The sequence below is a fragment of the Lygodium microphyllum genome, chromosome 18, assembly GCF_053477565.2.
Source record: "Lygodium microphyllum isolate KBCC chromosome 18, Lygodium_microphyllum_v1.1.10, whole genome shotgun sequence".
Lineage (NCBI taxonomy): Eukaryota > Viridiplantae > Streptophyta > Polypodiopsida > Schizaeales > Lygodiaceae > Lygodium > Lygodium microphyllum.
In genome coordinates this window covers 81624509-81642237 of record NC_141152.1, presented here as the reverse complement: position 1 = coordinate 81642237, position 17729 = coordinate 81624509, and the positions used below count along the sequence as shown (strand labels likewise).

The following is a 17729-nucleotide window of genomic DNA, read 5'->3' as shown; positions in this document are numbered from 1 at the left end:
ATGCATTCACAATGGCTAAAGCCAACTAAAAGCTGGCATGCTTTTCTCCTTTGTAAAGATTAAGTTCCTTCATGTGATTAACTGCCCTTACATGAGAGGCACTTTTGCAAAAGTAGATTGTTTTCAAGGTTTGGGACCATATTTTTAAATCTCATAATGATTGAGTATGTTTTCCCTTTTCCATTTGTGTATAACATGACTGATTCCCCATGTGTGATTCAAGGAACCATATGAGTATGATCCCAACTATGAGTCCAAGCTTGCTCTCTACTTCCTCCTTTGGCATATGACAAGAGAAACTCCACTACTATCTCCCAACAATCCTTCTTCGAACACTATCAAAGCCTCTTATACCCCTATTTATATAGTTATTGAATAGTAAAATGGATTGAACTAACAACTTCACAAGAGCAATGCATTGTTTTTCAAATTACTCATCCTAGGATTTTCAGGTGTGAAAACGCATGGTGTCAGGACAACATGCTAAAGTATATCCGGCAATCCGTAGAGCATTCCAAGTTACTTTGGTTTGTATATGAAGCATAGTCTTTCATTGTGTCGTTATAGCAAAGAGTTTTGACTTGCATAGGGAGTAGTCAAGAAATTCTATTGACACAATTTTGACTAAGCCATAATCTTAGATGCAAAGTTTGCAATCCAAGAAGAGTGGTTATCCTGTAGAGAGTATATGAAAAAACAACACACATTGTGTTTTGAATTATTTTGTTTCTTTCATCTTTGTTTTTTATTTTCTTTAAACCTTGATGGTTAGTGGCTTGACACAAATCCCCTCTCCCTTTGACAATGGATGCTTGGTGGAGAAGTCCACTTGTGCCATGTATATGAATGATGAGGGGTAGAGACTCGTTGCGCCTATGCACAAGTTGTGCCAGTAAGTTTTTATGCACAATGTATTAGATTACACAAAAAACATACCAGAGGCTAGTAAGAACTATATGATAGCATCCTTGTATGAGGATTTTCCAATACATTTTGCCTTCTACAATTGATCATTCCCTCAAAGGATATATGATGGAGCAAATGCATGCCTACATGTCCTAGAGACGATCAAATGCATGGAGGGAAATAAAGAGTGGTACAATGAAGCCTGAGTAGCTAGATCAAGAGGTTTGGAGAAAGTTCAGAAAGGATGCTATGTCCTCTCCATAGCAAAAGTGAGAGATGGTGAGGACACAACTAGAGGCAGAAGTTGTGCATCACGTTGAAAATGGTGGACATAGGAACTACTTGTAGGATTTCGTAAGTTCTCTATTTTTTATGTTGACTTTCTTATTTTATATGTTGCTCGAATTCTAACAATACTAATTAATCTTTTTTGTTGTAGTTTATTGCAAATCACGATCCTATAGGCATGGAGACACAATATGCAAAAAGACATGATCTAACAACACTTATCGGTAAGCTCTATGCATGTAGTAGTTTGGTATGTCATGTCTCCAACAAATTTTTAGTTCCTATGATGCATTGCCTAACTTGGATTGATCTTTGGCTATGTTGTAGAGTCCTTTCAATGATCCATTGTGTTAGGACAAGTTGTCAAATGGCAGTAAGTCAGATCTTAGATTCATGGAGCACTTTTCTATGTTTTGGCCTTATGCACCATACATTCTTTTTTCAATTGATCATATATAGATTTCTTTATATACACGTTTTTCCTTCATTGTATGTGGCTCACATTGAGTGATTTTTATAGAGACTTTTCCCTATTATTGTTCTACCCTATTGCTTCCTATAGTGCTATGTTAGTCATGTTATTATCATACATTTTTGCAAATTTAATCAATGGATTACTTGTTTTTGGCGAATCATGATGTACAATCTTTAAAACCTTAGTTGTATGTTTGATTGTAAATGAATTGTGAAAGAATATTGAGACCATGTGGCTAGAAGGGTGGCAAAGTTGCTTCCATGGAGTCTTGCCACCTTTTTTTAATAAAATGCCTACAACTGCCACTATTAGCGTCACAAATTTTACTACAACCTTCATTCTAAGCGATGCTATTAGCATCAATATAGGTATCTCTATTTGTGTTGCTATATAGTGATGCAAATAGCAATGTCTATATCGATGTTAATAGTGATGGTTTTATGGTGATGCTAATAGCAACAATGAGGATCATTTTCCCAAAGACTAATCACATTGCTACAAACATAAGCATTGGATCTATATGTTGTAATGCAGTATGATATTGAGTACCCATTTTGGTAGTGGTTTGGTCATGGTCAAGGATAATTTCATGTACAAGTATTTTCGTGTCTTCCTTCTATATACTAATATAAAATGAATTTGTCAAAGAGGAGAGAAGCCCAATTTAGGTGTAATTGCACACTAATACACATTTTGATACTTTTCAAAAAATTTAGCCTCCTCTTTTCAATACACTAGCCATATTACATCATTCTAAAAGTTTAGTATTGCTACACTTTAATAATCATGTTCTAGAATTAGGCTAAAATAGATGCATTGTCTTGCATGGATGATGTGGGGGACTAGTCCAAGGGATTTCAATAGAACAAGAAGCTAAGAATGTAAGTAAGAATATCAAGGGGGTTTACTTTTTAATAAAGCTAAATTTAAAAAATTTTACCTATCCAATATATATGAATATAGAGATATTAAACAAATAATAAGTACCTAATGTAAGTATACAAACCTAATATTCTAGTTACTAAAGTAAAATTTTAGTTATGTGCCTCTCACAATTGAAATATCTCAAGACTCATTAATATTTAGAATAATATGCATAAATAAAACTTCAAGATTCCCCAATAAACTATGAAATATATTAGTTAAGAATGCTTTAAAAACAAGAAAATAAATACTTGAAAATGAAGACAAAACATGTATGTAGATGAAAATACAACATTAGTTTATGAGGCTATCTTTGGCTAAGATTTAACTTATAAAAAGTCCCTTATACCTTCTTCCTTTTTGCTTTAAAGGCCCAACATCAAAGAGACACTATCTAACAAAAGGAAATATATTAATCATAACACTATGATTGGTTGAGTACCCATTCCAACATTGGTGTACTATTGTGGGTTCTAACTAGATGTCAATAAAGCTCCAATATGTAAGTAATTTTTCTATGTGCGCTTCAAGAGAAAATACTTATTAATACAGCCTTGTAGTTGGGCAGGCTCTCCAAAGATGAATTCGGATTGGTGGTTAAGAGTATAAAGAAGGGAAACTTGTCTAGCCCAAACATATACTAGAGGCATCCTTGTGACAATAGTCTATGTGCACTAGCCATTGACTCATATCTAAGCCACATGGACTATATCTACTTCTATTAACAATGGTCTTATAAAGATTTTACCTAAGTTATAGGATAGATGTACACCAAGCTATTAGCATCATTTGACAATGACTAATGTGGCCTGTAAAAGTCTCTCTAGAGCCTTGCTCTCGAATCAACTTCATGCTTCCTACATTTCTATACCAAGATTTGTATGGATTTATACATGATGATTAATTTACTTACTTAAAAATCTCGGTTTGGAGCAATGTTTTGCAATATGCTTGCTTCCCTATTTTCCAAAGCCACAACTAGTGAGAAATTTAAATACTAGTGCTTGGAATATGTCCATCAATAGCCTATGACTCCCTGATGGTTCTCCCTTTTTGTATGAATGTCTATAGATGGTAATTATATTTTGGTGGTTATAGTTAGGGTATTAAATGGCTTCTTGAAGTCTATTAAATGTGGTCTTGAAGTCTTGAGGACTTTGCTACAATTTATAATTGTAAGATAAACTCCTAGAACACATGAATTGTGTAATCACTATGGAAAGAACTTTCTCTCTCCATATTTTCATTTGAACTTATCCCCTAAAACATGGATTTTCACCTTATCCCCTAAAAATTCAAGACATTATCTTTTAGCAAAACTATGAATTGGTAAAGATTTATAGAAAAAAAAAGGCATCTTCATGTCTATGGGAGTAGTTATTATATGCAATAATATAATAATAATGTATCATCTCAAATGAGGTTTTCCCTTCAATGCTACCCAAAAGGAAATGCATGAACTCTTGTTCCTATCATAACATTATCCCTTTGCATCTCTTGATACCACTTAGACGTGTTCTATCAATAGGCCATCCTACATTTTTGGTAATCTCATTTCCATTAGCAAGGCTACTTACTTGCCAATAGGACTCTCATCCCTAGCATGTAAGAGATGCTTACTTTCCCTTAACAAACTGATCCTTGTTATATATACCTTACATTTTGAGTCTCATATATTCTCATCTCCTTCAGTTTTTTTTTTTTTTTTTTTTTTGGGGGGGGGGGGGGGGGGGGGCGCCCTGAAAATGTGTAAGCATACAACATGCAAATGATAGAATGATTACTTATTTAATAAAATTTACATAATTACAATAAAAGGGGTTCTTTTATTACAATTTGAAAAGATATAAGTTTCTAAAGGAAAAGAAGTCAATTTATTGTATTATAACATGTAAAAGAAGTGCGTCTTAATACCCTTTGAATTCACACAACATCAATGTTTTCTTGCATGTGCGCACCAGGAGACTTCATGCCACATTAGTAGGGTGGTATGTTGAAAAACTTCCACAAACTTTTGACTTTTAATAAATTTGGTGTAAATCTTCCTTCCCGATCTACTTTCTTAGACATTTTATCTTACAAGCAAGACACTTGGAAGACTTCTAACAACCTTTATGCAAGCTTCCCATCTCCCTTTTTTTAAAACTAGTCATGGATACATGGTATATGCATTTCTTTCAATGTCGGGTCAATGCCCATTGTGTACATTCCTAATAAATTTCAACACACATACTTTTCACATGACACTTGATCCCTTGCAAATTAGCCATAGTAGTATTTGTTGCAAGTCACCTAAACAATAGCGAATCAACTTGAGTGTTCTACGCAAGTCACCATAACAATGGCAAATCAAGTTGGAAATAGGATTAAATATTAGATTCCACATGGGGATAGTAATTCATAATCTCTTATCATGTTGTTAAATGAAAGACATGTAAACTTGGATGACGACAGGGGCTACCTACCTACACTTTTCTAGCATTGCTAACTTTAGCCTCTTATGAAGTGGATCTTTGCATTAATAAAAGATATGCTTGATTTTGCCATCATACACTGCTTATATTGATTGATTTGATTCAAAGACTCATACCCTTGCAAAATCAAGGTTGCCCTTGTTTGCTTGAAGTGCCTTGCTAAAGAAATTCTTATCGTAGTCACCAAATAGTGTGGGCTTAAAGCGAGGAGGGTTATTTTGATCTACCAAGTCATGGAGGGGGGCAATGATGGTATCATGAGTGGGAGCAAAGAAGCATGGTATTGACATTCTTGCGTGCTTGGAGTTGGTGAATACCCTATGCTCAATACTTTTGTACTTGCCATTTGTAAGTATCTACCACACAATATTGCAAGGAAGTCAACAGTCATGATAAGTCATTGACCATTGGAAAAACAAAATAACACCACATGTAAAATCCAATACAATTTAAGGAATGAAACAGGAAACCAACATCACATGTGATGGAACTTACCTCTGTCTGGTCAGCTATATTGACAATGAAGGCATCTGGATGAGATGATTTGACATGAATCCATTTTTCACCATTTCGCACTTGTAGGCCAGGAACACTATCTTGGTGGAGGATTGTTATGCAACCTTGATCAGAATGGGGGCTAATGCCCATAACAACACTTGGGTTAGGGCAAGGAGGGTAATAATTGATTGCCAATACAATTCGTTGCATTTTTGGTAGGGATATATTGCAATCACTCTCCAAGCCAAGACTATCAAAGATGGCCCCATATACTACATTGGCAAGTCTCTCTACACTATCAAGGTACTCAAGAAGTTGTGCTCTGTAGGATACAAAGTTACTCATTAGAACCATGAAGAAACTACATTACAAACTTTTTTTCACTTAGATATAGATATAGACTATGAATACACAAAACATGTACATAAGTACATACAAACATCCAGATTACACACATATCATAGGTATGTACATAGATACATACATACATGATTAGAATGAATGCATAGTCTCTTTCATTTATACCTCGAATTTGAAGCCTTTGCTCAAGTGTATCTTTCTTAAAATTTCATATCAAAGGTCACTCCTTTTAAACTCACATGTGGTATAGGTAAGGGGTCAATTGCAAAACTAATGTCAAAAAGCAAACACCTTGGAACCAATGATGTTAGGAAGAAAGGGAATATGCTAAGGACCTTACTTAGGTGTCATTCATTGATTTGCCAAAAAGTGTTACATTCCTAGCCTTCAATTGTACCCTTACCTCCCAAAATTGCATTTTGAATATTTACATTAGATACTTTAAAAATAAAAAGTTCAACATTGGACTCATTCAATTCCTCCCGACATCCCCTACATGCTCATATATTCAAATCTACATTCCTTACATGCTCATATATTCAAATCTTAAAAAACTGCAAAAAATAAAATCCTCCAAGAAAATACATCTTTTTCCTTAGGTGTTCTATAGTTGGCCCGCTTACCATATTGTGAGGAGGATTATTAGGAGGTGCATACCCTAAGGATGGAAGGCTCCTCACCTAAGAAAGTGAGGGGCCGTTTTAAAGCCATCAATATCACTTTCACCGGCCGAGAGACGCCTAAAAACCAATCGCTCCATCCAATCATGCACTCTTTCAAACTGTGGGTTGACGCTCCCCTCGTAAAATGTGCCCCCAATCCTCCTCCTCTCCTCAGAAGCTTGATCAAAGAAGTGCAAAGCAGCCTTGCGGATGTTATGAATCACATGTGGTTCTACTCCATGGTTGATCACCTGAATAATATAAGGCAACCAGAGTGCTATCCACAGAAATTAATCCATGCCCAGTAATTACAATGATATATTAAGGATGCATGGAGTCCACATGAACGTTGATTGGGAACCAATGAGAACCGGTTAGTGGTAGGCAAGCTGACCCAAAACACAAAGAGAGACAGACAGACAGACAGACAGACAGACAGAGACACACTCACACACACACGAGGGGTAGAGAGCGATACATACATTGTAGTATTACTGAGCATCACATCAAACATGACAAATAGGTGATTCATTAATGGGAATGACCCGTCTCCCTAATCAGCAGCAACTAACATATCAGGGTAAGGAAAGCAAGACGAGGGTACCTGGAAGAAGCCATAGTCCTCGCATGCGCGACCTATCTTCTCCAGTACCTTTCCTTTTGCTGAAGATTGATGAGACGCATCCGTGCCGGTGAGACTTATTAAATCAGAGAGATCAATGACCGGGATTTCCTCTTCAGAGATCAGTCCTGGTTGGCATGTACTGCCATGATTGTAAGCATCATCCGGTGATGCGAGGCCGTGAAATGTGACGCTGCTGGATTGATCATCGTCATCCTGCAGGAAGGGCCTATCTTCTGGAGCGCGGATAAACATGGGCGGCACTTCTGTCATGCCATTGTCAATCAACTCCTTGACGCTTATAGCAGAGGGCATCTTACTGAGAGCGCAGAGAGAGAGAGAGAGAGAGAGATGCGGCAAAGATAGGAAAGACAAACTGTGAAAGAGATCGAGTTGCACCAGGCCAGGGATAAGAAAGAAAGGGTCCTTATCGAAGCTTGCGTTCTCCATAATAAAATGTGGATCACGGGAGTGGCGAGTCGCGACGTAGGCGTGCCTCGTGTCTATGGTAAGGGGGGGTCTTTTAAGGAGGGGAGAGTGGTGCTCGACCCTCGTGTCTATGGTAAGGGGGGGTCTTTTAAGGAGGGGAGAGTGGTGATTGACGGCCCCCTTTTTGCCCCCATCACATCTGATCATCTGGGCCGTCGATCACCGTTGACTGCGAAATTCGATCGGATAAATGTCTTGTCGCCCAAGTGCCCGGCTCCGCGCGTGCCCTGCTCCGAATGTGCCCGGCTTTGGAAGTGCCCGGCTCCAAATGTGCCCGGCCCCGAGCGTGCCCGGTCTCGAAAGTGCCCGGATCCTGAGGTGCCGGCCTCGGGCGTGCCCGGTCTCGGAAGTGCCCGGATCTTGGGGTGCCCGGCCCCGGGCACATTCGGTGCCGCGAGCTTTGCATGTGGCAAAAAAGCTAGCCATTCTCATGGTTTGGAGAGCATCGCGCGTGTGGAAGATCGAGGGGATTTTGCAGGGAATCGGAAGGACGCTGTGAAAGGAGGAAAGCATCATCGAGGTGCCAGTCCTGGGATTAGAGGTGGTGCAAGCACGAATTCTTCTATATCGTGGACATTGACAATGTAGCAGCAGTAGAAGGGTGGTGCGCGCAAACTCTGGAGCAAGGAGTGTCGACCCTCAGTATCGACGGCCTGCGAGACGAGAATTTGCTCAGGTGAGTTTCTCTACAACTCTGCGATCTATGTTGCATCTGGCATAGAATAAAGAATTCCACGTAATTGCAGTAATTGCAGGGTATGTCATTCATGCCCGTAGTCGATAGCGTAGCCGCACAGCATGGTTTAGGGCTTTTGTGTTCAGGTGTGTTGTGGAGTTCGTCCAAGTGCATGTTTCAAATTAAACGTGTGTTTGCTGGCTCCAATAGAATGAAGCCGGGCAAAAGACCCAGATCACAAGGGCAGCAAGCCATGCACGTGGCATCAGCACCACCCCAGACACCCCAAGCATGCTCACCAATGAAGCTCCGATCACAAGGGCAGCAATCACCATCTCCTAAGCAAGCCATACATGTGGCCTCACCATCTCCCGACATACCCCAAGTCCCCTCGCCAAGGAAGCTCCGATCGCAAGGGCAAGAAGCCATGCACGTGGCATCACCATCTCCTCAGCCAGCCATGCATGCAGCATCACCATCCCCCGAGACACCCCAAGTGCCATTGCCAAGGAAGCTCCGATCGCAAGGGGAACAAGCCATGCACGTGCCATCACCACTCTCCCCTCAGCCAACCATGCATGTGGCATCGCCATCTCCTGAGACACCCCACGTGCCCTCACCAAGGATGCTCCGCTCTGGCAAGTTTGTTCCTGTGCGCAAATTTGTGGTGCCACCGGCTCCCAGAAAGCAAGCAAAGGCGCAACAATCTCCAACTAAGAAACGACTGCCATTTGTTCACATCAATCGGATGCTTTCAAGGGAGTTCACTTGTAAGTTTTTATTTTTCGCATGTAAGTGGTTTCAATTTATTTTAGCACCGAGGTTTAATTGCATTGCCTAAACAACAGTTAACCACGATGCAGGTACGGAAGAGCCTGCAGACGATCTTGCCCAGGAAGAGGATCCTGTCCCTGACAAGCTTTCGGCTGATCTTGCCGATGAGGAAGATCAAGCCGCTGCCAGGTCTGCCGATGATATTCGTGATGAAGAACATCAAGTCCCTGTTGTTGACTCGTTGGCCGGTTCGGGGTTGGCACCAAGTGAGTACATTGCATGCCCATTTGGGATGATTTTAAAAACGTACACTATGGATTTCTTGTTGTTCTTGTCTGCAGATCAGAAACTGGCATCAGAAAATATTGCGTATGAATGCTGTCATCAAGTCAGATTGAATTCTGAACATTGTTGTTGTGCCATTTGATGCTTTGCCAGGCGAAACGACGACAAGTGCAGACACACGTGGCATTGACCGAGGTGGTCCTAGAGCAGGCCCTGGGCCTGTGCACCCCACGGATGATGGTATCGTCCGAGCCTTCGAGATTGTCTTTGACATGAATGGTCGATTGGCTCGCCGGTGCACTTGTGACCAGTTCTGCAGCAACAAGCGCACACACTTCTACTTTCGATGCTCAGCCATGGAGGAACATTTAAAAGCTGCACATGGCCTGAACATTGCAGTCCCTGCTGGAGGTAGAATAGGGCCTACTGATGCACGTGTATACGGCACCCACACGAAGTACGAGGAGCATCGTAGCTGCCAGAGATTCGAGGATGTGGAATTCAAGTGGCAGAAAAATAGAAAAAAGCACGAGACTGATTCAATGGTCAAAGGATGGAGGATATACCGTGAGTTGCCAGATTCTCAGAGGATGGGAGGTCCGGAGCAATGGGTGGACGCGTACGTGGCAGAACAGATGAAAAGATATGATGCAAAGAAGGATGATCACATAAAGAGGATCCGTGCTTGCATTGCCATAGGATTCGATAGATATGTAAGTGTATCTCTGTTCTTCAGTTTTTCTGCAGTTGTGGTGCGCAGATCGGACGCAGGTAGCTCACGTAGTGAATTCCCAAAGGTCCCCAAGAACAAAGCACTCTACTTTTTAGCACAAAAACCAATGAGAAAGCAAGCACGACATGAGACAAGAGACAAATTGGGTTGAATCTCCCCCATGCCTTGTGTGAGCGCTTCACAAAGCATGTATTTAATATATATTTTCAATCTTTTTGCTCAAAAATAGCCCAATTACAAAAATATGACAAGCTTTTAGCTTTTGAGTTTGCTTTCTACCAAAAATAGGAAAATAAAGCTAATGGACGGTGCCCAAGGAGTCTGGCACGCCCAATCTCAATGTCCAAATAAAAATAACATATCCAGGCGCATAAGCGCATACAAAATAATAATAAATAGTCGATGTCTCTATAGACATAATCAAAATATAGGCGTGGCGCCTATCAAAATATAGTCGAAAGATCGGAAACCCGCTAGACTCCAATGCTTTCCTCCGCCACTGCTGCTATCTCTACACATCAACTGAAGCATTCACAATCGTTAGTAAAATAACACAATTAAACCGACAAAAGTGAATACCTAGCAGTCTTCAGCTACATAAATAAATCAACTGGTTAGAAATAAATCCTAACCTTAATTTATTACGAGTGCGCACTCTAAACTCATAAACGTTTATTAATTTAATATGCATTTTGCGGAATCACCCGCTATGGAATCACCCATGTACACACTAAATTAATGAAACGCCCGAAAAGGACAGGCGTCCCCATCAACTTCTCGCACAAAGAATCCTCTTTGCGTATGAGCCCCGGTCATCTAAGTAAGTTTACGGAATCCACCGTAAAACCTCACGGAATCCACCGTGGAATATGCCTCCTGGCATCATACCCCCGGGGTGGGATAGCAATTGACCTCAATTGCTATTAGCTCAATGTGGAGCTAACAGAGTGGGGAAAGCATTTAGGTCTCTAGCGTGCATCCATTGTGCTTCTTCTACAGGATGGTTCTTAAATTTCACGAGATATCTAGAGTACCTTCGGCCAGTTCTAGTGGTCATGTAATCAGTGTCTATGATGGCTTCTGGTTCAAGGATTTCAGTCTCTTCTTCTAGTAAAGGTGGGTTTTCATAGACAGGGTGGATAGGTAATTGTCCTCTAAATGGTCTCAATAAACTAATATGAAAGGTATTATGAATTTTCCAATGAGATGGCAGTTCTAACTTGAATGCATTGTCATTAATCTTGTGAATGATTCTAAATGGTCCGTAGAATCTAGGGGCTAATTTGACAACTGGATGTCTATCTATACTTTGCAGTCTACGCTTTTCTATTCTAAGCCAAACATAATCATCAACTTTGAAATTCATGGCTTGTCTTTTCTTGTTGGCTTGTTTGGTATATGATTGTTGGGCTTTAGCAATCATATCCTTTACCTCATCAAAAATAGTGTTATGCATAACAGCAATATCATCGGCACTTTGTATTCTATTAGACAAAGATGCAACAGGTGTAGATAATCTATGTCCATAAATAACTTCAAAAGGTGCTTTCTTTGTAGATGTGTGCGGGGTGTTATTATATGCAAACTGTAATAAATGTAAATGAGTATCCCATGTCTGAGGTTTAGAGATAGTGTATGCACGTAAAAGATCTAAAATAGTGCTATTTGTGGCTTCTGTTTGTCCATTTGTTTCTGGATGAAATGCAGATGAGAAATCAATCTTTGTGCCTAGATTTGCAAACAGTGTAATCCAGAAATTATTACAAAATCTAGAATCTCTATCTGAAATAATCACTTTCGGCAATCCATGGTTAGTAAAAACAGTTTTCAAAAATAACTGTGCTGCTTGTGATGCTGTTAAAGTTTTCTTACATGCAATGAAATATGCTTGCTTACTAAATCTATCTACAATTGTCCAAATCATGTCATGGTTAGATTTAGTATTTGGTAAGCCAGTAATGAAATCCATAGATATATGTTCCCAAGGTTTAGATGGAATAGATAAAGGCATTAATAACCCATACTGTTTACCATGATGTCTTTTTATTCGTTGACAAATCAAACATTCAGATACAAAATTAGACACATCTGCATCCATATGCGGCCAATAAAAATCTTCAGTTAACATGCGTAATGTAGAAATGATACCTCTATGACCTTGATATGGGGGACAATGAATTTCATTTAAAACAAAAGATCGGAATGGAATAGTAACACACAGTCTCTTTTCAAAGAACATGAATCCATCATTATATGACAATGAATCAACAGGAATGAAATTATTTTGAACTAATTTTTGCCAATCAGAATGAAAAGTAATATCCTGGTGATATGTGTCTTTCATAGCAATCAAAGAATCAAAAGATATGATAGAAATGTTATAAATTGCAGGTCTTCTACTCAATGCATCGGCAACTACATTTTCTTTTCCAGGTTGGTATTGAATGATAGGATGGAAACTTTGAATGAATGAAGCCCATTTGATATGGCGGTCAGAAATTTGAGGTTGGCTAAGTAGATGTCTAATGCTTTGCTGGTCGGTCTTTATCATGAATTCTGAACCCATTAAATAATGCTTCCATTGTTTCAATGCTTGGACAACTGCTAAGAGTTCCTTATCATAAGTGGAATATTTAAGCTCAGAAGGTTTCAGCTTAGAACTAGAATATGCTATTGGATGGTTATCTTGCATTAACACGGCTCCTATTCCTGATCCGCTAGCATCGGTCACAACTAGAAAGAATGGTCTGTTAAAGTCAGGCAATTGTAGGACAGGGGCATTGGTCAATGCACGTTTAAGTAAATCAAAGGATTTCTGCTGGTTTTCAGTCCATTGATAAACAATGCCTTTCTTAAGAAGTTTGGTCAATGGTAAAGCAAGTAATGAGAAATTACGTACAAACTTCCTATAGAAACTAGCAAGACCAAGGAATGAACGTAATTCATGAACATTTTTAGGAATAGGCCAATGCAATATTGCGTCAATTTTCTTAGGATCAACTTTTATTCCTTCTTCTGATACAATATGACCTAGATATTCTATTTCTGTCTTAAAGAATTCACTCTTGTCAGGGTTTGCAAACAATTGATTTTCTTTCAGTAATTGAAAAACTAATGATAAATGCTCATAATGCTTTTTTTCACTTTGACTGAATACTAAAATATCATCAAAGAAAACAATCACACAATACTGATATTTTAGAAAAATACGGTTCATCATTCTACTGAAAGTGGCAGGTGCATTAGTCAATCCGAATGGCATAACTAAGAATTCGTAATGGCCAAACTGTGTCCTGAATGCAGTCTTAAATATGTCGGATCTATCTAGCCTCACCTGATGATATCCAGATTTAAGGTCAATTTTACTAAATATAGAAGATCCTTGCAGTTTGTCCATAAGGTCATCAACTCTAGGTATAGGATACCTATTCTTTACAGTGATCTTGTTTAATGCTCGGTAGTCAATACACATCCGATAAGTATTATTCTTTTTCTTGACTAAGAGCACAGGTGCACCGAATGGAGAACTGCTAGGTCGAATTAAACCTCTATTTAGTAATTCTTCTACTTGACTCTGGATTTCTTTTTGCTCTATTTGATTGTGCCTATATGGGGCTTTGCAAGGTGGTTGTGTGCCAGGTATTAGGTCAATCTTATGGTCTTCTGGACGTGATGGAGGTAAACCTGGTGGTAGGTCTTCTGCAATACAATCCTTAAAATATGCAAGAAATTCCTTTTGCCTAGGGTGCATATGAGTTTCTTTTGCGTGCAATTCATTCACCCAAATGAGATATGATTTAGTATTCTTGCGTAGTGCACGTTTTGCTTGAGTATGCGAAAGCAGTGGAAACATATGAGATGCATGCATACCAAATAATGTAATAGATTTTCCTTGAAAATTAATATTCATTGTGTGTGTGGAATAATCTATATTGGGATTATGCTGGTGTCTCCATGGCATTCCTAGAATAATGTCGCTAGACTGTAATGGGACAACTAAGAAATTTCTTCTTTCAATATATGGACCAATTTGAATTTCTAAATTTTGAACTTCTTGTGTGCCATTGTACCTAGTGCCTAAAAATGCAGCTTTTATGCGATAGTGCGTAGGTACAGTATGCAATTTCAATTCCTTTACCAATTTTGCTGAAATAAAATCATGCGTACTACCGTCATCATGCAATATAATTCTTTCTTTTCCATGCACCATACATTTCATAGTCAACAATGAATGTAAAGTAGGCATACCTGGTAAAGTGTCGGAAGTAGTAGTAGGATCATCTTCTTCTTCAGTGAAATCCGGCATATCCTCATGCTCGTCTTCGTCCATAGCTCCAAGGTAGTTGATATGTGCTGATGGCTTCTTTGAATGACAATTTGCTGCGAGATGGCCTGGCTGGTGACACTTGTAACATACGATGGGCTTGGCTTTGGTCACATTATTTGCAATGGCTGGGAGTCTGGGTATATTTGGATTTGCTTGTTGGATAGGCTTAGGATTTGGATTGACAGTGGATGGTAATGCGGGTGGTTTAGGCCAATTCTTGCGGAAAGGTGGTGATGAAAAACGACCTGGATTAAACCTTCTGAAATTTGAATTGAATTGTTTAGATCCATAATTACCGTTTGCTTGGAATGGCTGTGGTCGTCGATCTCTTCCACGTAACTTATTTTCAGTGTCGTGAGCTAAGGAGATAGCATCTTCAAGGGTAGCAGGCTTGAACATATTCACCTCAGCGTAGTAATGTCCAAGAAGTCCAGACATGTACTTCCGCTTATGGGTCGTCTCTGGTACGTCTTCAAGCATGCGTAGCTGTAGAAGTGCATTCCAAAAACGCTCTGTATACTGTGGAATAGGCTCACGGTCGCGCTGTTGGAGTAAATCCCATTGCTTGATTGCCTTCTCATGAAATTGCGGTGGAAGGAAATTTTGCATGAACTTCTTCTTAAAATCTTCCCATGTAGCAGGACATTCTATACTCTTGCGGACGACAGTCCACCAAAGTGATGCTCTATCTATCAGATGATTAGTAACACACTTGATTTTATCTTTCTCATGATAAGTTTCCTCATGGAAATAGTCATCAAACTGGCTAATGAATGATAAAACAGTCTTTCCTTCTCTTATGCCATTGAAAGTGCGAAACTTGAAACTTCGTTTACTTATCTTGGATTCCTTGCGAATGGTTTGTGCTTCAAGAGTGGCGTCGATGGTACGGCGTATCAAATCTTCAGCTTGAGGTTCTTCTTTATCAGTGGACGCTCCTTGTAGCTTTGTCAATTGCGCTTGCAAGGCTTGCCTAGCTCTTCGCTCTTCGTCTAATTGCAACATGATAAGATCCAGCTTTTGCTCCATGGTAGGCTCGGGTAGGTCGTCTTCAGCCATAGGATCATCCATATGTGGGGTAGTCATCCTGTAAAACTCAACAAACCTTTCTCACTCAAAATCAGTTAGCGGGATGAGCGTAGCTCAAATTTGGGGTTACAAGGCTATGTATTTTTGGGTATTTTCTTCTTCAATTTTCAGAAATTCTGAAATATTTCTATCTCCGTTTGCTGAAAGTACTTCAACGAAATTGCAGATAGGTAAAACAGCTTGCTGCGAACAACTTTCCAGTTCTGAGTTTTTGCAAACGAACAAGTCTTCTAGGAGTTTTAAGCAATAGTCAGTTCTGATTTAGTCTGACTTGCAGAGTTGCAGACTTAACAGACTTGCAGGGTTGTTGACTTGCTGAACTTAGCCGACTTGCAGGACTTAGGCCGACTTGATGAACTTGCAGGACTTGATTCCAATCGACTTGCAGAACTTGACTTCTGGTGCGCAGGACCCGGAGTTTGGTGACTTCTCTGCCTTGTCTGACTTGAGAGTAGCTTAATGACTTAAGCTTAATAAATAAGCTTAAGCTAATAAGCTTAAGAAGAAGATCAGTCCGCCGTTTTTTTCAATCGTGGGGGGGGGGGGGGGCCGTTTTGATTCCGCGCGGATTTTTCGGAGCTTCTCTTGTTGATCACGATTTGAAGATTATGAAGCTAATAAGCTTCTTAAGCTTAAAACTAAGCTTTTTAATGAAATAGATAAGAAATTTCTCACTGGTTGATCACGACTTGTTCATGGAGTTGAGGGAGTGGTCCTCCGCCGACAGAGAGTGGTCCTTCGCGATCTGACAGTGGAAATAGGGGTTCTTGATCGCCAGAAGTCTGCCTGTATCGACGGTTCGCGACGAGATTGACTGTAGAGGCCGTTTGTTCCTGGAGCTCCGCCTTCGCCCGAGATTGGTAGCGATTGGAAGCCCTTGATCTCTGCTCCGCTCTGATACCACTGGTGCGCAGATCGGACGCAGGTAGCTCACGTAGTGAATTCCCAAAGGTCCCCAAGAACAAAGCACTCTACTTTTTAGCACAAAAACCAATGAGAAAGCAAGCACGACATGAGACAAGAGACAAATTGGGTTGAATCTCCCCCATGCCTTGTGTGAGCGCTTCACAAAGCATGTATTTAATATATATTTTCAATCTTTTTGCTCAAAAATAGCCCAATTACAAAAATATGACAAGCTTTTAGCTTTTGAGTTTGCTTTCTACCAAAAATAGGAAAATAAAGCTAATGGACGGTGCCCAAGGAGTCTGGCACGCCCAATCTCAATGTCCAAATAAAAATAACATATCCAGGCGCATAAGCGCATACAAAATAATAATAAATAGTCGATGTCTCTATAGACATAATCAAAATATAGGCGTGGCGCCTATCAAAATATAGTCGAAAGATCGGAAACCCGCTAGACTCCAATGCTTTCCTCCGCCACTGCTGCTATCTCTACACATCAACTGAAGCATTCACAATCGTTAGTAAAATAACACAATTAAACCGACAAAAGTGAATACCTAGCAGTCTTCAGCTACATAAATAAATCAACTGGTTAGAAATAAATCCTAACCTTAATTTATTACGAGTGCGCACTCTAAACTCATAAACGTTTATTAATTTAATATGCATTTTGCGGAATCACCCGCTATGAAATCACCCATGTACACACTAAATTAATGAAACGCCCGAAAAGGACAGGCGTCCCCATCAACTTCTCGCACAAAGAATCCTCTTTGCGTATGAGCCCCGGTCATCTAAGTAAGTTTACGGAATCCACCGTAAAACCTCACGGAATCCACCGTGGAATATGCCTCCTGGCATCAAGTTGACTTTCTGGTTTCCGTTGATTTTTCTGCAGTTGACTTACTTTTCTACACTGCCAATAGCGGAGGACTGCAAGCACAGATGTTGGGGGCCCAGCTCGGACGCAGTCATCGCACCATGCACAGTCGATAGACGCCGCAGATCAGGAGGATGCTGCTGCAGAATACATTGTTGCGGACACACCCATAGAGCTCTTATCGCCAGAGGGGCCTTCATTGTCGATCGCATCTTACGACATTACTGTTTTGCTTGGTCATGTGCTATATGCATTTTTTGATGGTGACAGGGACACACGCAGGATCATGTTCATATACGATTGATTCCGCTTGTGGATACCTATTTTCCTACTTCTTTGATTTAACACTTTGATTATG

General features: G+C 39.9%; 1 protein-coding gene across 1 annotated transcript; it reads right to left on the bottom strand.

Annotated features, from left to right (window-relative positions):
* Nucleotides 1-5091: 5091 nt before the first annotated feature.
* Nucleotides 5092-7694, bottom strand: LOC148021079 (fe(II)/2-oxoglutarate-dependent dioxygenase 4-like). The gene is made up of 4 exons (XM_087698931.1): nt 7192-7694; nt 6606-6838; nt 5563-5887; nt 5092-5423 (listed from the first exon to the last, which is right to left on the bottom strand). Exons 1-4 carry the CDS (start codon nt 7657-7659, stop codon nt 5178-5180), a joined length of 1272 nt encoding a protein of 423 aa, XP_087555057.1. The 5' UTR covers nt 7660-7694; the 3' UTR covers nt 5092-5177.
* Nucleotides 7695-17729: the final 10035 nt, after the last annotated feature.

Coding starts and splice junctions, on each gene's coding strand:
- LOC148021079 (XM_087698931.1), bottom strand. CDS start 7,659: ATGGAGAACGCAAGCTTCGATAAGGACCCTTTCTTTCTTATCCCTGGC. Junction 6,839..7,191: donor AGGACTATGGCTTCTTCCAG/GTACCCTCGTCT, acceptor TATATTATTCAG/GTGATCAACCATGGAGTAGA. Junction 5,424..5,562: donor ATATAGCTGACCAGACAGAG/GTAAGTTCCATC, acceptor ATTGTGTGGTAG/ATACTTACAAATGGCAAGTA.